This window comes from Festucalex cinctus, chromosome 5, assembly GCF_051991245.1.
Source record: "Festucalex cinctus isolate MCC-2025b chromosome 5, RoL_Fcin_1.0, whole genome shotgun sequence".
Classification (NCBI taxonomy): Eukaryota; Metazoa; Chordata; class Actinopteri; order Syngnathiformes; family Syngnathidae; genus Festucalex; species Festucalex cinctus.
The window spans coordinates 16,825,518-16,852,076 of record NC_135415.1 but is presented as its reverse complement, the minus strand read 5'-3'; the positions used below and the strand labels follow the sequence as shown (position 1 = coordinate 16,852,076).

General features: G+C 39.0%; 3 protein-coding genes across 6 annotated transcripts; all 3 read left to right on the top strand.

The window, feature by feature from the left end:
- The first annotated feature begins 1,199 nt into the window (after positions 1 to 1,199).
- Positions 1,200 to 10,186, top strand: gda (guanine deaminase). Its single transcript, XM_077522215.1, has 14 exons — positions 1,200 to 2,103; positions 2,632 to 2,720; positions 2,856 to 3,027; positions 3,245 to 3,332; positions 6,364 to 6,469; positions 6,568 to 6,595; positions 6,824 to 6,931; positions 7,589 to 7,696; positions 7,767 to 7,864; positions 7,982 to 8,049; positions 8,619 to 8,765; positions 8,873 to 8,991; positions 9,809 to 9,836; positions 9,929 to 10,186. Exons 1-14 carry the CDS (start codon positions 1,978 to 1,980, stop codon positions 9,991 to 9,993), a joined length of 1,350 nt encoding a protein of 449 aa, XP_077378341.1. The 5' UTR covers positions 1,200 to 1,977; the 3' UTR covers positions 9,994 to 10,186.
- Positions 10,187 to 11,491: 1,305 nt separating this feature from the next.
- Positions 11,492 to 16,458, top strand: LOC144019254 (uncharacterized). Its single transcript, XM_077522197.1, has 5 exons — positions 11,492 to 11,585; positions 12,122 to 12,400; positions 12,497 to 12,663; positions 14,392 to 15,467; positions 15,700 to 16,458. Exons 2-5 carry the CDS (start codon positions 12,172 to 12,174, stop codon positions 16,088 to 16,090), a joined length of 1,863 nt encoding a protein of 620 aa, XP_077378323.1. The 5' UTR covers positions 11,492 to 11,585; positions 12,122 to 12,171; the 3' UTR covers positions 16,091 to 16,458.
- A 647-nt stretch (positions 16,459 to 17,105) lies between these two features.
- Positions 17,106 to 25,772, top strand: entpd4 (ectonucleoside triphosphate diphosphohydrolase 4). Of its 4 annotated transcripts, none has more exons than XM_077522631.1 (13): positions 17,106 to 17,343; positions 17,648 to 17,750; positions 18,148 to 18,345; positions 18,660 to 18,865; positions 18,970 to 19,120; positions 19,806 to 19,909; positions 20,964 to 21,023; positions 21,169 to 21,293; positions 22,164 to 22,330; positions 22,412 to 22,736; positions 23,787 to 23,872; positions 24,420 to 24,581; positions 24,983 to 25,772. In XM_077522631.1, exons 2-13 carry the CDS (start codon positions 17,743 to 17,745, stop codon positions 25,215 to 25,217), a joined length of 1,827 nt encoding a protein of 608 aa, XP_077378757.1. In that variant the 5' UTR covers positions 17,106 to 17,343; positions 17,648 to 17,742; the 3' UTR covers positions 25,218 to 25,772. The 4 variants fall into 4 exon arrangements, with proteins under 4 accessions (XP_077378757.1, XP_077378754.1, XP_077378756.1 ...); XM_077522628.1 differs by having other exon boundaries at positions 17,107 to 17,343; positions 21,169 to 21,317; XM_077522630.1 differs by having other exon boundaries at positions 17,107 to 17,343; positions 21,166 to 21,293.
- Positions 25,773 to 26,559: the final 787 nt, after the last annotated feature.

Here is a 26,559-nt window from a genome sequence, read left to right as displayed (position 1 = left end):
GTGGCACACAAAAAGAAAACATATTGCGGTACAGCTTTTGTAGTGAGGCTATTCTATATCATTTCTTACGCGGCGTGATGGCTAAGTAACCGTAATGTTAAAGCAAATGACTCAAACTCCAGTCCTCGACGGCCGCAGTCCTGATTGTTTTTAAGGTTCCCCTCATCCAACACACCTGTTTCAAAGGACCAGCTCATCAGCAAGCGCTGCAGAAACCTGATGATGATCCTGTTCATTTTATTCAGGTGTGTTGGGGAAAGGAAACCTCTAAAGCATGCAGGACTGTGAGCAGTGCTGAGAGCAACCGGTTCATAGCCTGAAGTAACCTCTTCATATGAGTGATATCACAGACTGAGTGACCCAACGTCAATTTCCTCAAAACAGTGTGATGTAATGTGGCTCAGTAGTGTGTATAACCTTCATGTGACTGTATGCACTCTCTACAGTGCAGCCGCAGGGCGTTCCTGAAAATATAATTGCGTCACAAAAACAGTTCATGTTACACATGCTATGAATCCATCATTCTGACATTGCAAAGAAGATAATATACACCACACATTATTTTATAATGAAAGAGTAAATTAACTTAAACAGCTGAAGGATATTGTCCATTCTTTTTTTTTATTTAATTTTTAATTTTACAATTAAACTATTAATAGAGCAAACAAATTCTTTTGAGGGAGTTCTAGGGTTGGCACTTTATGCAAAGTATTTTTTATTTTTTTCCCATAATGCCCGTGGGTAATGCCACAGTTGTGTGTGTGTGCAAGTCAAAAGACCATGGCATTATGGGAAAAATTGAATGCTTTGTAGCATTTAGCCTCCTACGTTCTACAAATATATTCAAACGACTTTGCAATATGCTTGCAAGACTTTATTAATGTTTTGAACGACTTTACCAACACATTCAAATGATTTTACTCAGAACGATTTTGCGTCAAGTTTGAACAACATTGCAGTACATTCGAACGAGTGTGCAATACGTTTGAATGACTATATCATTACATTAGAACGACTTTCTAATATGTTCGAATGACTATCAGAATGTTCATCAAAACATTAAAATGACTTTTCATTATGTTTCGAATGGCTTTGCAATATGTTCATCAAATGTAGCTCAATGAAAACTGTTTCCTCCACACTGGCAGTTCCACACTTCTGTACTATTAAGAGAAAAATTTGTTAAAACGACAGCGTTTAGAATTTAGTGCCATCAAGTGATGAACTAATAGAATGTAACGATGCTCCTGCATTTAGAAGTCCGCGCATTATGGTGCCTCAGAGACACCACACTTGGCAACCCTACCACCAATTCCTACATTTGCGAAGTTCTTCTCCTTCAGGTGTCGGTAGCTGAAAGATGGAGGCGAAACGTGTGATAGAACTTTTTTTTTGAATGAATATTGAAAAGTCGAAAAATTCTACACACTGTCTCTTTAAGCTAATGTAAAAACATAACATAACAATAAGCTACAACAAAACATGAATGAATCAAACAATTATGAAAAGGCAATTGTTTTGTCAGAACAACAATAAAAAATGCATTGCTCCATTAATAGTAATGACTACGATAAGACTATTTATTTTATTTTTAATGATGTAGGCCTATTGCATCTCGTTACATTGTGCATGCGTACCTAATATTCTGTCTTGTAGGAAGGAGTCTCTGTTACAGTATTGCCTTGTTATTGTTTGGTGCGAGGTTTTTTTTTGTTAATGTTAAACTAGGACAAAGAGTACAATTGAAATTGCAGGACAAACATCCAAGTCGACGCACCCTGGCGCTCGTCGCGGTCCGATTGGCTGAGCGTTTCCTCTTCGATCAGGTGCGTCCGCCCCGCCCCCCTCTTCCTTTCTCCTCTTTCCCCTCCTCCCCGCCACACGCGTCGCCGCGTTGACGAAGGGGACACACGACTATTAAAGCCGCAGTCCGCTGCAGGTGTGCGCACGAGTGCGTCTCAATGCTCTGGTGTCGTGATGGCGAACCCGGACGGAGCCTCTTCGAGGAAACTCGTCTTCAGGGGGACTTTGATCCATGCCACCCGGGAAGAAGCAGTGAAGATCCTGGAAGATGCGCTACTTGGAGTTCATGCCGACGGAAAGGTGTTGTTATTTATTATCATTATTATTATTTATTATTATTAAATTGTCCTTTTGTATGAGTGAAGAGTGGTTTATGTGCCCTGTGAATGGATTATTTTTTATAAGTTTTTATGTCTCTATATTAATGTAATATAGTTTGAGTATTATCCGCATTACATTTGATATTAATATTAGTCGTAGTGGTTTATTATATAGGCTATTAGTAATAGTTTTGTTAGTACTGTAGTAGTCAAATTGAGTATTATTTGATTTCTTTGTGTTACTTTTTAGTATTAAGCTATGTTTTAGGGGTGTTCATCTCTCCAATAAAAGACAATATGAATCTCGATATGGGGTGCAATGCGATTCAAGGACAGAACATTGTCATGTCATTCAAGTGGAACAATTTGTCTTGATTTGGAATGATGTAACTTCTAACGCTCACTGAACTGCTTTTATCGTTAATGTTGTTATCACTGCATGAAAATCTTTTCCAGAGCACCCATTTGCCGATTAATCAGTCTTTTTTTTTTTTTTTTTTGTCATCAGATCGCCTTCATTGGAGAAGGCAAGGAACTGCAACAACTTTCTAAAGAATTTTCATTCAGTCCATCATCTGTAACTCACCTGGAAAAACAGTGAGTATACAAGTTCATAATGTAAATATGCATTGCTTTATAGACTGCAAGACAGCACATAAGCAGTGCACTAAATACAACTAAAATGATTGACATGGGATGTACAAATAATATATCATGCACTTTGCATTGTAGTGAATTCCTCATGCCCGGAATGGTGGACACACATATCCATGCCCCCCAATACAGCTACGCTGGCACGGCCCTGGACATGCCCCTGCTTGACTGGCTCAACAAATATACCTTTCCGGTGGAATCGCGCTTCAAAGACAAGAGTTTTGCACGGGAGGTCTACACTCAAGTCGTGGTGAGCTCCTGAGAATGTCTGCTATATATACCGCATATATAAAGTACTGTATATGTGTTAGCTGCTGTCCATACAAACTATCACACACAGTTGTTACGCAGCCTACAGTTTTAGAAACGAGCGTATTGTCCATTGGTTAAAAATAAATAAATAAATGTATAGGCACTTGACAATGCAGAATGTTTTAATCCTTTAATTGCATCCATGTCATTCACAGAAAAGAACTCTGAGAAATGGAACAACCACCGCTTGTTACTTCGCCACAATACATACCGATTCCTCTCTCTTGCTGGGTCACATTGCAGGTATGAACACCTTTGCTCACATTTTTTTCCCCTACATAATATATAGTCAGTATTTAAGGGGGGTTGGCCATACATGTGCTGCATGAGCGTTTGAGCTTGTCAAATTTTAAAAATTAATAGGCACTCTTATTAAAAACGTTTCAAAATGCTCACAATGTAGCCTACAACACTTATTTGATCATTGTAGTGTAGGATATTTTAAGGTTATAAATGGTGTGTCATGAACTAATTTGTGCAGCAGCTTAAGAATACGTCGACACTCCGTACAGTTTTTTTTACATGCTTGTTTATATTCATGGCCTACAAGTGCAAATGCAAACTCAGTAGTCAACTTGTGGCTGTTGTGATGGTACATCATGTGATTTCTTAACTATTGTAATCCTTTCATGCTCACTATGAAGAGCAAAAAAAAAAAAAAAAAGACCGTGGTTGGATGAATATGTGTAATAGGAATTCACATACATAGGTATAGTGTTGCACAGGGTTAAATTTACGGAAGTCAGTGTGATTCCATTGTCTGTTTCGTAACAGGAACTAAAGTTGTATGACACATTTTTGATAAAAGAGTCGCTACAGCAGACGGGAAAGTAGTTAAATATAGCAACCAAATTGCTAACTTTAAAACGTAAGCTGCAGCTTTCTAAACTCGCTCCTCTCTCTGTTCGCAACCATGTTGCTAGAAAGTGCAGCATGTCCGCTCACAATAAACACTGAATGTAATTCAACTGAATTTGGTTAAGTTCTAATTATGAAGCAGGTTATGACTTGTTAGGTTTAAACAAAAGTAATAATAATTGCAAAGTTTAATTGGTGTTAGGATTATGAGAGGTTCCTTGAGGGGAAAAAAGCATGTATAATATAATAATCTTTTCATTGTGGCAATGCTGAAAGCGTCCCACATATGTTATTGTGATTTTTATTTTCCTCACTTTTTGTCGAGAAACAACTCCCACATAATACTTCCAATTTACACCATTCAAATTTCTACTTGCTTAAAACATTCGCGTATTCCGGGGTATATATCATCTGATTCCACGTTACTTACAGTACTCGCACAATTTGACGTTAAATATCAACTTTTCCCGATTCATTTCAACGGGACTGACATTGAACTTTTTCCAAGTCCCACTTTCCACGGCCACTTCCATACATACAACTGATCATCATTACCAGCTCTGTGATACTGCTCAGTTCTTTTTATTAAATTATCTTTCAACTTCAATTAAAACTTTGTAATTTTCACATACAGGACCGTCTCAGAAAATTAGAATATTGTGATAAAGTTCTTTATTTTCTGTAATGCAATTAAAAAACAAAAATGTCATACATTCTGGATTCATTACAAATCAACTGAAATATTGCAAGGTTTTGTTATTTTTAATATCGCTTATTATGGCTTACAGCTTAAGAAAACTTAACTATCCTATCTCAAAATATTAGAATATTTCCTCAGACCAAGTAAAAAAAAAAAAAGAAAGGGAAAAAAAAGCCATAATCAGCAATATTAAAACAATAACAGGTTTGCAATATTTCAGTTGATTTGTAATGAATCCAGAATGTATGGCATTTTTGCTTATTTAATTGTATTACAGAAAATAAAGGACTTTATCATGATATTATAATTATCTGAGACACTCCTGTAATTTATATTTCAGTTTACTTCAAAAGCATTCAGCTTAGCATTCACCTATTGGCATTCAGCTTTCAGCATTCCCACGCAATTTCTCCAGAAATTGCACTTAGTCTAGTTAGTTTTGCAGTTATGACAACTGCAAGAAGGCCAAATTAAATGGGAATGTTTGAATACACTGAAGGGAGCTCAACAATAAGTTGCAAAAACTTCCAGATCTCTGTTGAAGCATCTTTTTTATATACTTTGCTTACTAATTTCTTAACATTTGTCAAAGGTATGCCACTCTCTGCGTGCCTAAAAATTGTTTGCACTTTATCAGAATTATGCATGCAACTTTTGGAAAGGATAGTCGAGGTGTGGTTATTTTACTGCGTTGCAGTTTATGCCTCGTGACAACATTTTATTTGTCACCTTTTGGTCAGAGTCCGTGCCTCGGGTTGCACTTATTGTAAGCAATTAGTCACACAAAGGAGGGGTCAAGTATCATGCGAACACGCTTGGGTGGGGGGGTATGGTAGCTTCATAAGTGGCAGCAGGTGCCTGAACAGACACTCATGCTTGTGTTATGCCATCTGCTGCAGACGTGTGAGTGAAAAAAAACAAAAATGGAAGGTTCTATGAATGTGCAACATGTGGACTCTCTGAAGTTCACTGATGGTAGCCTCCTTCATCAAAACATTTTCAAAGTTTTGCACTTCTTTTATACAATAAATTGAAAACAGCATCCATGTGTATTTAAAAAAATATAATTAAAAAAAATCTAAACGCACTAGAAACTTCCATGTTGTCAAATCAATTTTTAATGAGCTATTGGTATCCAAACTATGCCTGGGTGCAATTTATGTCCTACTGATTTTTTTTTTATTTTTTTTTACAGCTAAAGCAGTAACAGAATTTATTTTCATAACACTGTGGAGAATCAAGATTGTTCCGTTTCAGAAACAAAAATAGTTTCCGCCACTTTTGGTGTAAAGGTCCAATTTGTGAACACATTACATTAATTTGGTCACCAAATTGCTTTTGTTTTTTTTTCTGAATGTGGAGATGGGATTCAGCTGCTGCTGAGTGAAAGGGCTATTCCACCCCAAAACCTCAAACAAATTGTCAGTTTTGCCTTATCTCTTTTTTTTTTCTTTTTTTTTTTACAAAGAGCCGTAGCAGTTTTTCAATAATAACTACATTATATAAACAATGTAGAATTGCTTGATTGTTTTTTGCCATGTTTAATAAGATAAAATATACGAATTTCAAAGTGGCCCTTGTGTCTTTCTATTTTTCTGTATGTGACCTTCAGAGGCAAAAATGTGGACACCCCTGGTGTAAAGCCTTAAATGAAGGCTTAATCTATCGTATTGTCGAACAAGAAAAGTTATAAGAGATTGTTGTTTCTTCTTATAGATGACTTGGGACAGCGAGCCTTGGTGGGTAAGGTGTGTATGGACAGGAACAATTTTGTGAAACATTACAAAGAGACCATACAAGAATCCCTGGAGGAAACCCATCGGTGGGTATAAAACATTTCATTTTATGTGACAATAAGTACTAATATGTGTGGATTTGTAAATTTATATATTGGCCAATAATTTGTTTTTCTTCTTCAAGGTTCATTGCTGAGCTCTTGGAGAAGAAGGTGAGGTTCTGTATGGTTGGAAATTTTAAGTAAATGCAGTCTAGCGTTTGTGTTGTTCTTGTCAGCACCAATTTCAATTTCAATCAAATTGTCTGCAATTTCATGGCAGCGTAATGAACCCTTGTGAATTTGGTCATTTATTTGTCGAAAACAGCTATTAATTTTCAGTTTGCATCAAACTGACGACAATTTGACTGACGCTCGTGTCTCTTCGTGGTCCTTTGTCAGTATGCTCTGGTGAAGCCCGTGGTAACGCCTCGCTTTGTCCCTTCATGCTCGGGAGGCTTGCTGGGACAACTGGGACAGCTGGCTAAGAATAACAACCTACATATTCAGGTGAGCTCACCCGTGACAACCAAACCTGGTAAATGTACCCTGGGAACGGTTGCCAAAGTGACTGTAGAAGTCAAGATCTGTAGTCTTTACAAATTTTGAAAGTGTCAAAAAACAAAATGCAAATACACATCCTAACTTAAACAGGAAGTCAACCTACCCAAATGTTTGTTTGTTTTTTTAAATATGTTCTATGCAGCCCCACTTGTCTAAATATGGTATTCTGGTTCATATTGTGTTAGTAGAATATGAATTACGCAGCAATATCCAGCTGTTTTTATCTCGCTCAGGGGGCGGCCATTTTGCTACTTGCTGTCGACTGAAGATGACATCAATGTTGTTCAGGTCTCATTGTACTAACCAATAGCTCAGCTCAGCTTCAGAAAAAAAGGTGAGCTGTGATTGGCTGTTCCCTGAGCAACTCTGATGTCATCTTCAGTCGACAGCAAGTGGCAAAATGGCCACCCCTTGAGATGGATAAAAAAGGCTGGATTTTGCTTCATAACTCATATTCCACAATGTCATCATGTTTAGACTAGTGAGGTCACATATAACATATTATTGTCAAGAAATGTTTAAGGTTGACTTCCATTTTAAAGCCTTATGTTCCCGGTAACTGCAAATTTGACATAACTTTATGATTACTGTATTCCTTCCCAGAGCCATATCAGTGAAAATGTTGAGGAGGTGAAGATTGTGAAGGAGATGTTCCCTGATTCTGATTCCTACACCGATGTCTACCACAAACACAACCTGCTTACCAACAAGGTGAGAACAATTCCCGATTGGTGTCAAAATGTGACGGCAGACGCTTTGATCATTTTTGCTGTCTTGACAGACAGTGATGGCGCATGGCTGCTATCTGAGTGATGAAGAGTTGGCCTTGTTTCGAGAAACAGGCGCTTCTTTGTCTCACTGTCCAAACTCCAACATCTCGTAAGTGTGACTAATTCATGTTTGAAACGCCTTTGCTTGCGTAAGATCAAACAGACAAATGAGTTTGTGTTGTAAGAATTTGTGTGTCACTTTCGGAATGACGATTCGTCTACGCAGGTTGTGCAGCGGTCTGCTCAATGTCCGCAATGTCCTGAACCACAAAGTCAAGCTTGGCCTTGGAACAGGTGGGAACAGAATTACGAGACCACTTTTGAATCACACTAGGGATACTTGACTCATTGAGCCTTTTTCAGCAGTAAAAAGTTAATATTTTGTCCAGAATGTATTTAATAACTACATTATTTTTCATGCAGAATTAATACCTTGAAAAACAATTTTTCCCCAATTGTCGTCGACTGAAGATGACATCACCTGTGAGGAAGTAGGTAACGACTAATCATGGCTCAGTTTGCTGACCAAACCCAGAAAACAGGGGAGCTGTGATTGATTGTTACTGTACCTACTTCTTCAGAACAGGTGATGTCATCTTCAGTCGACAGCAAGTGGAAAAAATAGCTTTTAAAGGTATTAATTGTATACAAAAAATAATGTAGTCATTAAATTCATTCTGGGCAAAATACTAACTTTTGACTGCTGAAAATGGCTCAATGAGTCAACTAGCTCTTTAAAAGAGAGTAATAAATCGAAACCTGGTGAAAAACAGATCCGATTCGAATCTCATATCTCCTGGAAAGGGAATTTTTGTCTGTGCCTGCTCTTGATCTTGTGATGCCTTTGATATGTTCTGGGTCAGACGTGGCCGGCGGCTACTCGGCCTCCATGCTGGATGCTGTGAGAAGAGCCCTGGAGACGTCCAAAATCCTGAGCATACAGGACCCGGAACATGAGACGCTTACCTTTGAGGAGGTGTTCAGATTGGCTACGCTGGGAGGCAGCCAAGGTATATATACAATATTGTTTATCATGAATTCTTCTTGATGTGTGAAAAGGAGGGCGGTTCTTTTTATGAATATGTTGGGGTTTTTTGGGTTTTTTTTTTGTCTTTAGCTTTGTCCCTGGATGACCAAATTGGAAACTTTGAAGTAGGAAAAGACTTTGACGCACTGAGAGTGAATGTCGGGGTTCCCGGTGGGCCCATTGACATGATCCAGCACGAGGAACCAAAGGTGTGTTTTGAAAGTGGAGCACTGGCTGACACTGTTCACACTTGTCCAGTTTGGTTTGGTCAGGACTGAACTCTGACGCAGCTGATATTAGTGAAGTTTGCTTTGAGAATGTCGTCCTCAAAACCCTTGTCACGCATGCTTTGGTTAATACAATAATTCTGTCTGTTTTGTCGCATGTGACACTTTAATACTCACCAAACAATCCGGCTGAGACCACTTGAAGATGCTGTGTACGTTTCGTGACTTCTTTTTTTTTTACTCGTGCAGTTTACCAAAAATGTGTTTTATATGCAGATCTGTCCAATTCCAGAGTGTCACATTATTGTGTATTCTTCACTCCTCCTTAATCTACCAAAATCGTGTTTATTATTTGGGATTTTTTTGGGGATGAAAATCCATGTTTACGTCACTGACGTGTTATAACTCTTCAAGTTTTTAAATCCACTACACACAAATTGAAGCATTAGGTTTTCAGATCTGTGCTGCTCAAGCACCAAGGTTATTATAGTTAACAAAAACTACAAGATAACTATACATATGAAGAATCATTTTCGGGAAAAAATTAAAATGTACTGCATTTTACGTTCAGAAAGCTATCATTCTAGCAAAAATGTCCTACATGTTCATCCTTGGTAATAGAGTTCATTAATGGATTTTCACGTTGCTTATTTATTTATTTATTCATTCATTCATTCATTCATTTATTCATTTAAAACTAACTGAACTTACAAAAAAAATCATATTTAAGCTGTTTGGTGGTAAAACAAAAATTAACAGTAGATCTACAGTAACTGATTTATCTTAATTTTAATTTCAGATTATTCTGGAAAAGTTCTTGAATTTGGGTGAGTGTCCGGTTATGAAGATTCCTTTTCGGATGATTCCTTTGTGCATCACATGACATCCTCAGTGTGATATTTTTGTTGTTGTCATGCAGGTGACGATCGGAACATAGTGGAGGTGTATGTGGCTGGAAGGAAAGTGGTCCCATCCCCCAAGTAGTTCCTCCACTAAACTTCACGTCACTGTGAATTGCTTGAAATGTTGCTTGTCCTCTAATGATTGATAATCGAAATGAATCATACTCAGGCTGTCATTTGATTATATATAGTGGCCAACCTTTTATGTTCATTTGCAAGTGTAATTTATCGAACTGTACTGGCCCAGTCTGGCAAATAAAAGACTTTGCAATATATCAGCGACTGTCTATTTGACTGCAAGTCAGCATTTCCATAAGCAACATAAACTCATCAAGAATTTCTAGTTGCAGCAGGTGCCTTCAGGGATTCCATCTTTGCTTTTTGACGACGACGGATGTGGTTTTGCTGTGCTTCAACTTCACCTCTCACTGGAGCGGTACTCATCTGTGTGTGGATGGATGGATAAATATCTAAATGTGTTCTTGTAACAGGGATGCATGGAACTTAATATAACGTACGTATCTAATAAGGACTGGTCTGGTGAATATCATATGATCTGTTAGCAGAAAAAAAAAATACTGCCTTATCATGGTTGTCACCTGTGTGTTTTTTTTGGTTAATGTTCAACCAGACTGCTATCACGACCAGGTAAACTCCCAAGTGGGATACTTCCCAGCTGTCCCAAGTGCAGTGCTGACTGGACAAGAGTGTTGGTAGATGGGGCGAGGCTTGGGACTTAAATCACTTGGTCAGGTTCAGACTTTTTGTGTGGCAAAACAAATGTGTTCAACTGAGTGTAAAAGTCATTTATATTTTTAAAATCAGTGAATTATTTTTGCCATCCTTGAGAACAGCCAAAAATGACAATGCCAGGATGATTTGAGATCAATTTGTAGAAAAGCGAGTTGGGAGAGCAATGGCCCACATGAGCTTACCTGAATGTGCAGCAAAAGCATATAATGAGTATACAGTCTTTGGACAAACAGCAGAGCAACATAATACCAAACACATAATTGACCTAGTATGAAGAATCTGAATCCATCCATTCGTTTTCTGTAGCGCTTGCTGTGATTGGGTTGCAGTCACATAAACCTTTGGTCCCCATGGTTACCACATGCAGGAACAAAACTGCTCATTTTGATGATGCATGACTTTGTGCGAATAGAACAGTTTCTAATCAACTCAGAGAGAGAGAGAGAGGGAGAAAGAGAAGACCACGGGCATAACGCCAGGGTCCTAAACTGATTGACAATACGATCGCGGCGCCCTCATATGGTCATTGGAGATTTGCGCACCTCTCGTCTCGTCTACTAAACGATCGAAACAGTCATGTGCGATGACACGAAAAATATGCCACACCTCCCTCTTCCTGTATTATTTTTAATGCCAATGTGAAGGGTCCTCTTGTATATTTTAATCAGAAAAGAATAGTCTATTTCGTTATTATTATTATTATTATTATTATTATTATTATTATTATTATTGTCATTGTTGTTCGCGGTGTTGCAAAAATGCCCGTCAGACTAAACTCAGGGCTTAATTTACTAACCAGGCAGGAAGTGTTTTTTTTTTCCTTTTTCTTTTTTTTTTCGGGGGGGGGGTTTGTTTTTGTAGATTTTGCCGTAGCTTGTTTGAACACTTGTTTGAACACTCGTTACCTTTTGTTCACTACAGGTAAGCCTCAACGAACGACTTCATTTGTTCATTCGCTGATTCCACAGGTCACCCAGTTTGATTATTCAGAGTTAGTTACAGTGGAAGTAGCACCTGGTAATGAATGGCCTGAAATGCAAGCTATATTTCACTTACACTACAGTCAGTCAGTATATTTGGTTGTGTACTTGTATATGTGTACATGTTTGATATAACATGCTGTGAATGTCAGAGCTGCTATGCTGCTCTTCAATTAAAAAAAAAAATACAAATAGTCATGCACATGAGCCATTTATGACTTCGGTGCGGTAGATTTTATGGGGGGAAATTAACTGTTGAGTTTTATACGTATTGTTGCCCCATTTATATATCATATATCAAGTTCAACATCCCGTAATAATGGGATAAATATCACGTTTTAACATGATTATTTATTAACTAACTGATGACTACTCCAAGGTGTATGCTGCCTCTAGCCGGAAGTCAACTGCGATAAACCGTGACAGGCATCAGAAAAATGGATCAATAGATAAATTCATCATCATTGTGTGTTGCAGGAACGGTTCTGTGACCTGAGAGCCCCACCGGTCTGATTGGGACTGCAAATATGTCCCTGTTTCGAGCCTCTGTGGACCATAGGATGAAAGTCCAGCCCAAGTGGAAGAAGACGAGGCGCAGTCGCTTGATGGATGAAGACGACTCTGTGCCTTCACTGACGCGGCTTTGTCTGCTGAGCTTGGCTGACAATATGAAGGAGTTGTGGGTGAAAGATTACACTGATAACTACATGGATCACTATTGTTTCAGACATATCATGGGACCTTTCAATGTACTCTGTGAGTCACAGGCATCATTTGTATCTGGTAAGATTTCCTTATCAAATGATTAACACTTTTCCTTTTTTTTCCTTTTTTTCCCCCCCTCTCATATAGCTGCCGAGTTGGTGGAGGAACTGACTGGTCTGCTGTGCTCTAGAAAGGAGCTTTCGCGGGCAGCCCTCCATCTCCTGTTAGTGCCCCAGCTGAGAGGACTTTCCCTGGAGGGGTGCCCTGGTCTGGTCACCTCTGCCCTGTGTGCCATCATTGCTGCACGCTGCCAGGTCTGACAAATGTTTTGGGAACACTGTACAACAGGTTTCTTAAGACTATAAGTGCTGACATTGTAAAAAGTAGTTCGGTACAATATCAGAATCACTCAATTTTGATGTGGTAATAAGACAGCAATGCCAAAAAGGAGACGTGAATTTTTTTGACAATTTAAAGCATTTCCAATTTATCATAATAAAAAAAGTATCTGCCATTTTTTGGTCAAAATACACAAAGATACAAGGAAAATGTATTACAGCAAATTTAACATGTAAACCCAACCTCGGATAAGCGGTACAAGAAGGATAAATGGGTGGATGGAAATCCAGAGTACAGCTTTCATTACCATGGTGAGCAGAGCAGCGCTAGGGTGTCGAGGTGAAACGATGTGACTACTCAGTGTTGCTAATTAGCAAATTGCTATATTTTGTGACTTTTCCAACTATTCTAGTGACTCTTTTTCAAGAAATGAGCAAAAAACTCTTAGCACATTTTTGTGAGACTCCCTCCAGAGAAGAATGTGTTAATCTTTCCACATCCAGAGTGCAAAAGAAAACAAAATGGAGCATGCGCACACCACTGCCGTAAATCATTTAAAAACTTTGCCACCATTAATGTGCCTATAAGCTGCACAACTCAATTTGGGGAAGTAAAAATAAACATGTGGTAGTACAAGTGTTCACAATTCACATCCTCTTATAACTGAGATACAGTTCATGGATTATGGGTTTTTGGAATTAGGCCAAAAAGCTTTTTCATCAGCTGAAACTGGAACCTTAATGGAGAGAGTTATAAACCGTCAATGAAAACACAAAACCTTCAGACTTCTTCTGGACAGCAAAAACGTGTCACTTTAAATGATGGCCGATGTGTGTTGACTCATTTAACATTAGTTTGAATTTGATTAGTTAATTCTGAACGCATACATTGTAATCATAAGAGGATGTGCAACCACATTATTTCAGTTTTGTTTTACTTCCGTTCTGCAAAAGATGAAAAAATTAATAAATACAAAATAAATTGACTTGTTAAAGTTTTAAGTTACATAAATGGTTGAGAAAAAGTTTTGAAATGATAACGTGGCACAGAGTAGCTGGTTAAATGGGAAGTCAACATTTCTTCATTTCAGTCAACATTTCTGAATAACCAATTGCAACAATAACATGTTAAATGTGACCTCACTAGTCTAAACATGACACTGATTAATATTACATTTGTGGAAGATGCGTTATGCAACAAAATCCAGCTGTTTTTAAATCCATCTCGGGGCGGCCATTTTGTCACATCCTATCGAGTGAAAATGACATCACAGTTGCTCTGGCCTCAGGCAGTGACCCATCACAGCTCATCTTTTTTCTGAAGCTGAGCTGTGATTGGTTGTTACCTGAGACCTGAGCAGCTGTGATGTCATTTTCACTCGATAGCAAGTGGCAAAATGGTTACTTTCTGATATTGATAAAAACTTCAGCATTTTGCTGCTTAACTCATTTTCCACTAAAGCAATATTATCCAGAATTCCATATTTAGAGAAGTGGCGCTGCATAGAACATATTATTGTCAAGAATTTTTGTGGGTTGGGGGTTTGACTTCTTCTTTAATAGATTACTCGTGAACTAATATGCACCCAGAATTACCTTGCCTCCACAATTCGTTTGTGTAATCATTCTGACCTTCTCACTACCACTCGTCTCTCACGTGAGGACAAACCGTGAACAATTGTTGTCTTTTCTTACATGCCGTAGGGCCTGCACAACCTCATCTTATCCGGAGCCCAGCAGCCACCTTCCAAGGCACTGTCAGACACCCTGCACTGTCTACCAGCATTGCGTTCACTTTCCCTGGCGGGGACTTCATGCAACGCCGGCGTCATCAGGACCATCGTCCGCTGCTGCCCTTTACTGCGGCATTTGGATGTATCGGGATGTCACTTTCTGCCCCCTGCCGCGCTCCTTCCTCTCGGAGCATTCTGCCCTTCGTCTAAATTTTGTCCTCCTGGCTCCTCCTCTTTCACATCCGCCTCGCCGCTGCCTTTGTGCAGTTTGCTCGCTCTTGATATCGGCTTCGGGGAAAAGGAGGGAGACCTTGCTGCGGTAGTGGCGTACCTCCTCCTCTCGCTGCCTTACCTCAAGAGACTGGCCGTGGAGGATCTCTCACAGGCTTGCTGGCTGATCCAGCACAGAGACTTTACACAGGCGGATGCATTTGCCGCTCGAGAAGGACTGCCTAGGTTGGAGGAGGTGTGGAGGGAGAGGAGTCGCATGCAGCACATTGCCGCATGGAAGACAAGGAGAGCAGAAGCACAAAATGGTGACGTTAGTGAAAGCGAGGCTGATGAGGAAGATTGCTCTCACAGTGACGCAAAGGAAATCGGCGGTGATGAGCATCTAACGCTGTGGTTAAGAGATGTTAAAGTTTTAACATGTGAGTCTCTGGACAGTTTCGGCTGTCTGTGCCCAAATATCACCTCCATTTCTGTGAAAGTGGAAGAGGAAGAGAACAACGGAGGAAGAAGTTTGCTATCTCTTTTGGCCTCGGGGCTGCGGTCGTGGTCAGGTCAGCTGAGGAGCCTCTCCGTGCACCACCAAGGCTTTCTCCGGGATCTCCTTCCTACACTGCGAGTCTCAGGTTCCTCGCTTGTGTCGCTCACTTTGGAAGGAGTGAGAACGAACACCGATTCACCCTTACTGGAGACCATCCGGGCCTGTCCCAAACTCAAAGACTTGCTCATCTATGCAGAGCCTCCCACCCCGTGGCTGGATCTAGCCCCAGATGAGCATGAGCTTCCGAGTCTGCCCAACCTTTGCTCTCTGACACTCAAGTAAGACTACGAATGATATTTAGCATCATGGAACGTGAAAAGAGAAAGATTTTACACAATCCTCAGTCAGAATCAAAATAGGTTACTTGTCATGGCACCACATCAGATGCAACAACATTTAATACAGTTACAAACAAAAAACAATGTTTACATACAGTCAATGTATAAAATTCTGGTTTGAAACATTCGTGGTAAAGTATTAAATGTGTTCATTTGTGTGTTTTGTCTGCAGTTTCTCTTACGAGCACAACCAAATACGACCTCTCATGTCCTGGATGTCATTGATGAAGGTGATCTCCTGCCTCCTGACTGGTTCCCCGTTACTCCAGAGGCTCTCCTTGGTCTCTTTACCATGCCCACTGAACCACATTCTGCACGAAGTACTGCACTCTGGCTATCGACATCACTATTTAGGAGCTTCTGCTTCCTGTGTTTCCAAGCCACTCGGAAGGGTGCAGCACCTTGACCTGCAAAGAACTGATGTGAAAATGGTTACTGTGAAAAAAATAATGCAGCGGAGCAAGAGACTGATGTGTGTAGATGTGAGTCGCTGCTGGCAAATCAGTCACAAGGAGTGGGCAGAATGCAAAAGGTTAAGTCACGTTCAAGTTGTCTGGGTGTAGTAAGAAGACATGCAACTTTCAATCTAATTGAAATGACTGATGATTTTTGATGAAGGGATTATTTAAAATGCAAAGTAGTCTTTTCCCATTTTAAATCTTATTAATATATAGACAAATTGTCTCATGGATGTTCTAAACATGCAACGTGCATTCTTAAAGTCCCTGTAAAATAAAAATAAATGTCTTGTGAATTTGAGACTACAAGGAGACAAGTGTTGTGAGCAACTCTGCCAAATTCAACTGATTAAAAAGTTGCAAAGTATATAAAAGGAGGCTTTAAAGTCGTAAAGAAAAGGAAAAAAAAAAAGCCATTCTCTCTCACTCAACATTTACATTTTTTTATGTACTGTACTGTCATGGATTGTGAATTGAATGAAATGTATCATACTGTACTGAAAAACATTGAAACTGATATCCACACCTACTCATGTCACTTGTCTTAAAGGACAGTGTATAGACTTTTTATTTTTTTTGCCATCGAGTGGCGAACAATTAGAATGCAACGATATAAATTCAAAGTGCATGCATTTTGAAGATATTTTTAAGTACATTCATGTGGATGTAACTTTTTGTTTTGTTTTTTGTTTGCGTAATTAATTTGATTTTTAAAAACGAATGAACATTGAAAAATTGAAATATTCTACACGCTGTGAGGGGGGGAAAAAAACATGCAAGGATGGGGAGAACATGGAAGAAACAGGAAATGCCCAGCTGCACAACTGGAAAGCAGCTAACAACTATTCTAAAAAACAATGCATTAAATTTTATATATATATATATATATATATATATATATATATATATATATATATATGTATATGTGTATATGTAATTTAATGCATTGTTTATTAGAATAGTTGTTAGCTGCTTTCCAGTTGTGTTCCATGTAAGCCGAGAAGTGAACAACCCACCCAACCGGCACCGAAAGCAAGTGACGGTTCCACTCCTCCCTCCTGCACCTGGAGCCCACGTTTACATTTCATTTACATACCGGAACTGATTTATGACGCCCGCATACGGACGTCAGTATTTCGTGTCACACATGCCGGTTGATGGGCGGTGAACGTTGGTACGTTGTCACAGGTTCTTCGCGCAACATTCGGCGAATCGGGAGTAGAAATCAAACACAAGGAAGTGCTAATAACATGCCATTCGCAAGGGGACCTGCCACCTACTCAGTTTAGCCGGCTAGCATCTTGTGTCATACAGATGGGGGTTATACGCAAAAATGAAGGACGTTGGCATTTTTAAACGTAAGTATGAAATATGTTTGCTGTCGCATACGTGTAGTTACTCTGCCGATTCCGACAAATGATAAATATGAGATTGTGTTAAGATGACGTGCACTACCAACACTGCGGAGGTACGACGCTAATGCTAGCAAACAGCAGCCTTCTTTTTAAACCTAGATAGAAACTTGTTTTGATCTTGGATCGAAACTGTATGTTACAGACCAAGAATTCACCCTTGTAGCTTACCATTACAGTCAGACTTTCTTCCGAAGTCGCCCACATAAGCTAGATGATAAAACAACATTCGATTTTTTGCCATTATAAGGTAATGGGGCGGCTTGAGGAAAATGCGATGGAGTGGTCCGAAAGTCGGAGTTTCTTCACACGAATGAGACAAAGACACTGAGGACTGTCTTCATCATGGGCAGGTTTGTTTGTGTGCTGTTAATATACCAGCCAGGTATGTCAGAGAAGTTCCATTAGGTGTCTTAAAATATCTATTTCAAACCAAAACTATATGTTTTCCCCTTCATGGGCTAGAGGGAGAAAAACAACAACAACAACAAAACAGCACATCTAGAAAGAGATCCCGTGGCCTTTTCTTCATTGAATGCACAAGTAAAGGCGAGAGTTGTGACAAGGCTACCTGTGGCCGCGTCACCATGTCACCTGATCAGAATACGCTGAAGAACCAACAGCCCCTGGCAGAGAATATAATAGTTGTTTTGGATTTAAAGCATAGCATCCTGGAACCTTTTTGACAAGCCTCATAAGAAATGTACTTGTGTGTTCATCATGTTTTGTTTTTTTAAATCTTTCCTTTAGGATCAGCTTCTCCTGCCTTTTCCCAGCTGCCTGGCATTTCAGCCTGCCATCGCAGATCCTTTCTCGCCTCTTGCTCCCTCCATTCAGGCAGCTGTTCATTGTTGGCCTGCTCTTCTTTCTCCTGGGAACCGTTTACCTGCTTCTGGTCACTGGAAAGTTGCCCGCCAACTGGATCACAAAGGAAAACCACTTCCACAGGTTTGAGCCCATTCTCGTTTTTAAGTCAAGTCATCTTTGTTTATATAGCGCTTTAAAACAACTGCAGCTGTCAGTCACACAGCGCTTACAGAACACATTATATAAAACTATTCAAAACACAATCGCAAAAAGGGCTTCAATCTCCTTTCAACAGTGGATGAGGAACAATAATTGTGACTTAAACCTCAGAACTTCAATACTGTGATGCAGACCTTCTAACAACTATTTCATTGTATGCCCTCAGTTTATTGAAGATGTAACTAATGTTGTGGCCAGCAAGTGTCACAAACAATTCTATATTCTGCTCTCCATAGGCATATGGCTCGGGTGACAGACGTGGACGCGACAGACGCAAGCAATCCAGACCTGAACTATGGTTTGGTGGTGGATTGCGGCAGCAGCGGGTCCAGAATTTATGTGTACTGCTGGCCCAGTCACAACGGCAATCCCCGCGAGCTCCTGGACATTCGGCAAATGAGGGACCAAAATCGGAAGTCGGTGGTAATGAAGATCAAGCCAGGTAAGGGAATGCGTTTCAAATTGATGACTATAATAATTCTATGTCATGAATAGGATGGCTTGTCTTGTGTGATCTGGCTCAGACGTTTCATCTTGTTGTTGTAGGGATTTCTAAGATGGCGCAAACACCAGAGAAAGCCAGCGACTACATCTATCCACTGCTGAGCTTTGCAGCTGAACATATTCCCAAAAACAAGCACATCGAAACACCTCTTTACATCTTGTGCACAGCTGGAATGAGAATTCTGCCTGAGAGGTACATTGAAATCTAGATCCTGTTTTGTGTTCTGTGCTTCAGTTAAGAAATACAGTTACCTTGACTTACAATTTTAATTTGTTCCATGAACACACTCATAACTTAATACACACATGTGAAGTTAACTTCCTCCATTAAATGAATAGAAATGCCTTTAAACCATTCCAGCACACCCAAAACACAAAATGTGTATTTTTTTTTTTAAGCAGGAATATTAAAAATAGTACTCTACTGTGAAAAGAAATAACAGTAGTTATGTAAGTACCATAAATAGAATCATTCAAGAGTCATACAGTTTACGCATAATGACAATTCAATTGGCATTGTGTTGCTCATTCAGGTGTGGGCGACTTGGCCACCAGACATACTACATGTTGCTTTGATGATGTAACAGAAAAATACCTTTGCAAAAAGTTTGTCATTTTATACAGTTAAGTGTTAGCATCAAGATAACAGACTAAAGATGAAGTGAAATTGTTGACTATGCCAAACCGCTGCTTGTTGTGTAGTTCGCTGCCATTGTTGGCACTTGTAAATCAAGTTTTTGCTTGCAACTCAAAACAACAATCGGCGGGATGAACGACGGCACTTTGCTGAAAAAACTCACATGTCGGATCACTCATAAGTTGAGGTACCACTATAATGCTTAATGTTATTAAGGAGGTATTTTTGTTTTCATTGTCAGTCAACAGGAGGCGATTCTGGAAGATTTGCGAACAGACATCCCGGTGCACTTCAACTTCCTGTTCTCGGATTCTCACGTCGAAGTAATTTCTGGAAAACAGGAAGGTAGTATGATACTCACAGGCTACCTGGTATTTTGGATTCTCTATTCAACTCTCTACTTCCTGTTCTCGGATTCTCACATCGAAGTAATTTCTGGAAAACAGGAAGGTAGTATGGCAGTCACAGGCTACCTGGTATTTTGGATTCTCTAATATAATTATTATTACTATACATTATATGAGAAACAGCCTGTTCTCATGCAGTGCAGTTCTTTACACTAGGAACTATGACTACAATGAACGCATTAAATTAATATCTCTCTTCTACGATGTAAATCAAAATAGAGCATTATTTGTCTAGGCTGAGAGTTTAGTGCAGCTTTTGAAGTGGATATTGTGTTTTATAATGTGTCAGGTTGATGTCACCACTTTTTTAAAACTGAGCGCTACTTCTTGAGCACTGATCAATGATACGCATTTCTGAAATATCAAATTTGCTAAAATAACCTTAATTACTGTATTTTCCGTACTATAAGGCGCATCTAAAAGCCTTCAATTTTTTTCAAAAGCTGACCATGCGCCTTATAATCCAGTGCGCCTTGCATATGAATCAATATTGAGTCGCAACAGGTCTCGCTGTCAATATGCTATCGGTGACCCTGCACGATCGGTGACGCGCATGTGCAGAAGATCCCGCCATCTTTGATCGCTAACTAATACTAATACTTTACCTCAGAGAAAATAATAAAACCGCTGTTTATTCATTTTGGGAGTGAATGGAGTTGTCAGAAAGCTGGTTTGTAATCTATTAATAAAGTTTGACTGACCTATCTGACTGTTTTGTTGAAGTTCCCTTTAGCGCAGCACCATCTAATGGATGCATAACGTAACCCCAGCCTCTCCTGTAGCGCCTTATATATGGAAAAGGTTTTAAAATATGTCATTCATTGACGGTGCGCCTTATAATGCGGTGCGCCTTATGGTGCGGAAAATACGGTATATATTATTATTTAATCACTTAATCAATTAATTAAAGTCTATATCGGTGGTTGTCAAAAGTGAAAAGCAGTATAGAGGTAAAGTATTACAACTTTCAAAGTTGTTCTCATTGATTTCAGGTGTCTATGCATGGATTGGAATCAACTTTGTCCTTGGAAAATTTAATCATGCACACAATGGTAAGGACACCACGAAAGACTTTTATTTTCCAATCAATTCTGTTGCCTTTGTGTTTGTTCAACCAATGTTGTACAATAATCAGATTTTTAGTTATCACCTGTTGTAGCTTCCTTCTTCCCAATGTCCTGCTTTCTTCTCAAGGAGACGCTGTTGTTGAGGTCAATGTACCGGGCAGTGACCAACAGGAGGCACTGGTGAGAAAAAGGACTGCTGGTGTTTTGGACATGGGCGGAGTTTCCACACAGATAGCATTTGAAGTGCCCAAAACTGTAAGCTTTACCTCCCCACAACAGGTTATTATCCTCGTCCAATTCACTTTTTTTGTGCTCTTTGGTTGTCACTCATTTTTTTCTTCTACTCCCTGGTTGACACTGTATGCGCCTTTTGTGTCCCGTGGTGACCATCTGCTCTCAATGCGTCACTTACTGTATAAGCCTGTTGCATGAGTTCGTAGCAGGAAGTTCGACTGAATTTATTTAGTAAAGGCCTGCAAACACAAATGAAGGCCTCCAGGGTAGAGTTGTGTTTTAATACCGTTTATCTATCACACCATGCGGTATAATGAAATAATATATAGGGATGGCCAAAAATGTGATATCTTTTTGCTAGTTTATTAATTGTATCGCAAATCATCTTTCCATGTAAATGCCATTAAGTCATTCCAGCCTTCCCTTAAAAATACATAAAATTTGTAAAGTGAAAAATAGTACTGGGTAATATTGTACTTTATAAAAACATACAGTAATGATGACATACGCAGAATGTAAAGAATTGAACCGTTTTTACCACGTTTTGCTTCTGTTTAATAGACATTGTGCTGCTCTGCCTCCTTATGGTGTGTGCATGCCTGACCACCTGCAGGCAGTATAATACGGCAGACGCAGTTTCTTAACTGAATCAGTAATTTTAGTCGTTTTTCACAGCGGGTAAAAAGTAGATGCCTGTGTGTGTTGTTGTTTTGTATGTCTACAGTTTGTCTTCGAATGTCTGTTGGTTGGTGTGAAATGCCATCATACAGTGCTTGTAACTCAAATTAAATAATTGGCCAAACGACAGCTTATATCTAACTCACCAGCCAGTTCACTTGTATCTTGAGGCACCACTAACAAACATTTTAATAGTCTTTATTTGTATTCTAGGAGGAAGTGGCCAAGAATTTACTGGCAGAATTTAATCTGGGATGTGATGCCCATCAGACTGATCACGTGTACCGTGTGTACGTGTCCACTTTCCTGGGTTTCGGAGGAAACGCAGCACGGCAAAGATACGAGGAACGCCTCATAGAAAACACCACCACTCGAAATAAGTGAGTGTCACGCAGCCAGTGCCCAAACAGTTTGGACTCATTTTTTTTCCCGTCATCAACATTTCTGTCGGATTTCATCAGGTTGTTAGGTCAGCATGTCGGCGAGACGGCAGAGTCCCCCCTGCCGGACCCCTGTCTCCCCGCAGACCTGCAGGACCAGATCGGCACCCCTGAACAGAAGCTCCATGTGCTCGGCACAGGCGACTTTGACCAGTGTCGACACAGGCTTCAAGGCTTCCTGAAGCTCACCAATGAGACGCAAACCTCTCTGAGCGGCGTCTTCAAGCCGCCCATTGACTACAACAACAGCCAGTTCTATGGCTTCTCTGAATTCTACTACTGCATGGAGGATGTGCTTCGTATGGGCGGAGACTATAACACTTCCAAATATGCCCAAGCTGCCAAGGTAAATGGCAACATGTCTCATTAATGAATCACTTGAGAAGAATAAGTAACAACAGATGTTTGAAGAAATACTGTTGTAGTTATTTGGGATTCCCCCCCCAATTTAAACAAGCATATTGTCACTGCTATGTGAAAAACACTTTCAATTATTTTTATTTTTTATTTTTTTATTTTTTTTTAAATGTTTTATGTTTTTGGGATGAAACTGAATGCAGACATCCTAAAAAATAAAAAAATGGACATGATTTTTTTTTCCTTCTTCCCACATAGCAGCTATGTGAAAAAGACTTTTGTCCCTTATTTTTCTATTTAATTATTGTTGTTGTTGTTATTAGTAGTAGTAGTAGTATTTTTGGGTGGGTGGGGGATGAAACTGAATACGGACGTCCCAAAAACCTAAAAAAAAAAAACAAACATTTAATTTTTTAATTTTTTATTTTCTTTACATAGCAGCTATGTGAAAAACATGTCGTATGTCCATTATTTTATTTATTTATTTATGTATTTGGGGGGGGGGACTGAATCCCAAAAACCTAAAAATAATAAATGGGGAAAAAATTGACATGTGTTTTTCACATAGCAGCTATGTGAAAAACGTATGTCCATTATTTTTCATTTTTTTCATTTTTCTTTTTTCATTTTTGTTACTAAAAATTTTAATAAAGGGAAAAAAAATTGACATGTGTTTTTCACGTCCATTATTTTTCCATTTTTATGTTTTAGGGTGAAACTGAAAGCAGACATCCCCCCCGATAAAAAAAAAAAAAAAAAAAAAAAAAAAAAAAAAAAAAAAAAGTTTAATCGGAAAGGTTAGGTAAGGTCGTGTTAAACTTTAAATAAAAAATTATGAAGATAAACTCAGAAAAAAAAAGTGCATCAGCTACTGAGTGAGTCTTTGTGCTTACACAAAGTGTCCTCAAATGATTAACTAACAAAGCTTTATGCTCGACTCTCAGGGTGCACGCATAGTCATAAATACCTGTAGCTTTAGGAATCCTTGTGAATTAGGAAGCTACTCAAGTGAAGACTTAATGTGGTTTCACATTTTCAGAGTTATTGTGCCACCCAGTGGAAGACTCTAAAGGAACGATTTGACTCCGGTTTGTATGCGTCCCACGCTGATCTACACAGGCTCCAGTAAGTTTTTTTTTTTTTTTTTTTTTTTTTTTTTTTTTTACCAATATGTATGTTTATTGGTTTATGGGATTTACTGTAAAATGTAATGGCCGAACAGTCGAAGATGCACAGAAATTGAATTTTTATTTATATATCTATTTATTTATTTATTTATTTATTTATTTATTTATTTTAAACAAAACCCCTGTCTTATTTACAAGATATGACAGGAATGCTATAGATATACATGACGATAAAGGGATTTATTTTGTCTTGCTTTCACCCATTCCCATAACGCAAAAATGATATCCCAGTTGATATGTTATCTTAAGGCCTTATTCTCCATGAACCAGGAAGTAGACAGAAAACAACATAAACATGTTTTATTTCAAATTCTATATTGTACCATAACTTCACTGGCATACAGCTACTGCCTCATTATTGTCAGAATGCAAACAACCAATTGCAGATACTGCTCGCAATGGCATCAGCTTGTGCTCTTGCAGTTTTTTGTGACAAGGCCAAGCAGGTGTACAGTATATGTTGTGATATTTCTCTCTGTTTGCAGGTATCAATGTTTTAAATCGGCATGGATGTACGAAGTACTACACTCAGGCTTCTCTTTCCCTACTGACTATAAAAACCTCAAAACGGTGTTTTTGGTCTACGACAAGGAGGTCCAGTGGACTCTTGGGGCAATTCTCTTCCGAACACGCTTCCTACCGTTGAGGTAATATCTTTCATTCGGCTGAAGTTCCATTCCAGTCCTCCAATTTCTGGTAGTGCATCCTGATTTAAGAGGCAGGGTTAGGCTGATGTGCTAACCATAATATCCAGTTGTTGTTTTTTTCTACAAAATTTATATATTTAACCTTTTCGCTTGTGATATCACATTCCAAGTATTGTTTATTTAATTTAGCTGCCGTTTCATTGATTTATTTTTTTGTACTTAATGAAAGCTGATGTTTTTGTTTTAATGTTGTTCATGTTTATCCATGGTAAATACAGTATTGCGCTATGCGAGTCTCAGAGGGAGCATTCACTCATCTTTATGTGCCAAGAATTTAGTGCTATGAAGTCTTGAACTTCATTTTGGCCTTCGTTTTTTCTTTTTCTTTCTTTTTTTTCCAGGGACATCCAGCAGGAAAGTCTGAAAGGAGTGCACTCTCACTGGCGGCACAGCTTCTCCTTCGTCAACAACCACTACTTATTCCTGGTTTGTTTCTTCATCGTCCTGCTGTCAATCATCTTGTACATGCTGCGACTTCGCCGAATCCACCGGCGCGCCGCGCAGCACTGCTCTCCTTCCTCTGTGCCGTGGCTTGAGGAGGGCTTGGGCTCGCCAACACTCCCTATCAACCTCTAAACTCCCGCGCAAGCACTTGCCATTTTGTGTACGAGGTGTCTTGGGCAGGAAGTTCTCATGTGTGACTTAAAGCTAGCAAATAAAGTGTCATATTTTCCTACAGAAGACTATTTACAAAAGTTGGATAGATTTGGGGTTCGCCTCGTCTTGCCTTTTTAGGAAGCTTTTATTATTATTTTTTAATTAAGCATAAGCACTTACAAAATAATCCATCTTTAGGCGGCAGGAGCACTGGAATGTAAATGGAAATCCTTAATACTGCCCATGCTGGTACTGTTGTCTGTGCAAAAAAAATCTGATACGATGCTTGTGCAATACATGTCTTGTCACTGTTGGGCTTCTTCAAAATTCATCTAATAGACCTGCTGGTTTTCTTTTATCTCGGTATTGCTGTAACTAAGTATTTGAGGACTGTGCAGATTTTTATGATGGGCTTTATTTTCAGAAGCTGAGGATTCGTAATAAATGCATCTAACATGTTATTTATGTACAATCGATGTGATGAAATGTTTGTCAGACTGCAATACAGTAATAAAGGTTTATGGTTTTTGAGTATTTTTTTCCCCCCATGAGGAACAGAAAATAAATTATTTGCTGCTCCTTTGAATAGGATCCCTCAATAAGAGCAGCAGTTCTGACTGAAGTGTTTCTCCTAATCGTTACTCATTCTTAACTTAGCACAATGTTGCCATAACCGGTCTTGCAACTGATTTGCGTTTCCTTATATGAGAAAACTTTATTGTTACGGTTGAACTGTAGCCTATCCCAGCTGTCTTTCGCAATATATATAGACAACACCTTAGAAAGCTAACGTGGATGTTTTGTTTTGTTTTGTTTGTTTTTTTTTGGGGGGGGGTGGGGGGGGGGTGAAGCTTAGCTTACGAAAGCTGAGGAGACATGCGTTCCACATTTTTTTTCTAGTACGTTTTTGTTCATAAAGAATTTTCTTTCCACTACTTTTACTACTTTTTTTTTTTTTTGCTTTTTCTATTATGGATGGTTTTTTTTTGTATTTTTATGTAAAAAAAATAATTTCACCCACTATAAAAAATTACGTTTTTTTTTTTTTTTTTTTTTTGCTACTAAAATGATTTGCAGTATTCCCCCCTTATTAAGTACACATATATAATTCTCCCTTATCTATTTGCATTCCATAATAAAACTACTGTAGTGTACAGTAGTTGGAATGGAGAATCCATAATGTTGGGGACTTCATAGAGCTGACTTCTGTATGTATTCCAATCTATGTGATCAGGCTGTCTCCTGAAGTGACCAAGCCCACTTATCTATCTATTCCAGCAGCACTGTGTGATAAAAAAATAAAAATAAAAATCTTTGGTAG

What these genes read in the sequence shown, in the direction of transcription:
- gda (XM_077522215.1), top strand. Translation starts at nt 1,978, where the DNA reads ATGGCGAACCCGGACGGAGCCTCTTCGAGGAAACTCGTCTTCAGGGGG. An exon ending in CTTGCTGGGTCACATTGCAG is followed by an intron (nt 3,333 to 6,363) that starts GTATGAACACCT and finishes TTCTTCTTATAG; the next exon opens with ATGACTTGGGACAGCGAGCC. An exon ending in GGAAAAGTTCTTGAATTTGG is followed by an intron (nt 9,837 to 9,928) that starts GTGAGTGTCCGG and finishes GTTGTCATGCAG; the next exon opens with GTGACGATCGGAACATAGTG.
- LOC144019254 (XM_077522197.1), top strand. Translation starts at nt 12,172, where the DNA reads ATGTCCCTGTTTCGAGCCTCTGTGGACCATAGGATGAAAGTCCAGCCC. An exon ending in GGGACCTTTCAATGTACTCT is followed by an intron (nt 12,401 to 12,496) that starts GTGAGTCACAGG and finishes CCTCTCATATAG; the next exon opens with CTGCCGAGTTGGTGGAGGAA. An exon ending in CTTTGCTCTCTGACACTCAA is followed by an intron (nt 15,468 to 15,699) that starts GTAAGACTACGA and finishes TTTTGTCTGCAG; the next exon opens with TTTCTCTTACGAGCACAACC.
- entpd4 (XM_077522627.1), top strand. An exon ending in GCTTTACCTCCCCACAACAG is followed by an intron (nt 21,318 to 22,163) that starts GTTATTATCCTC and finishes TTTGTATTCTAG; the next exon opens with GAGGAAGTGGCCAAGAATTT. An exon ending in GCTGATCTACACAGGCTCCA is followed by an intron (nt 23,873 to 24,419) that starts GTAAGTTTTTTT and finishes CTCTGTTTGCAG; the next exon opens with GTATCAATGTTTTAAATCGG.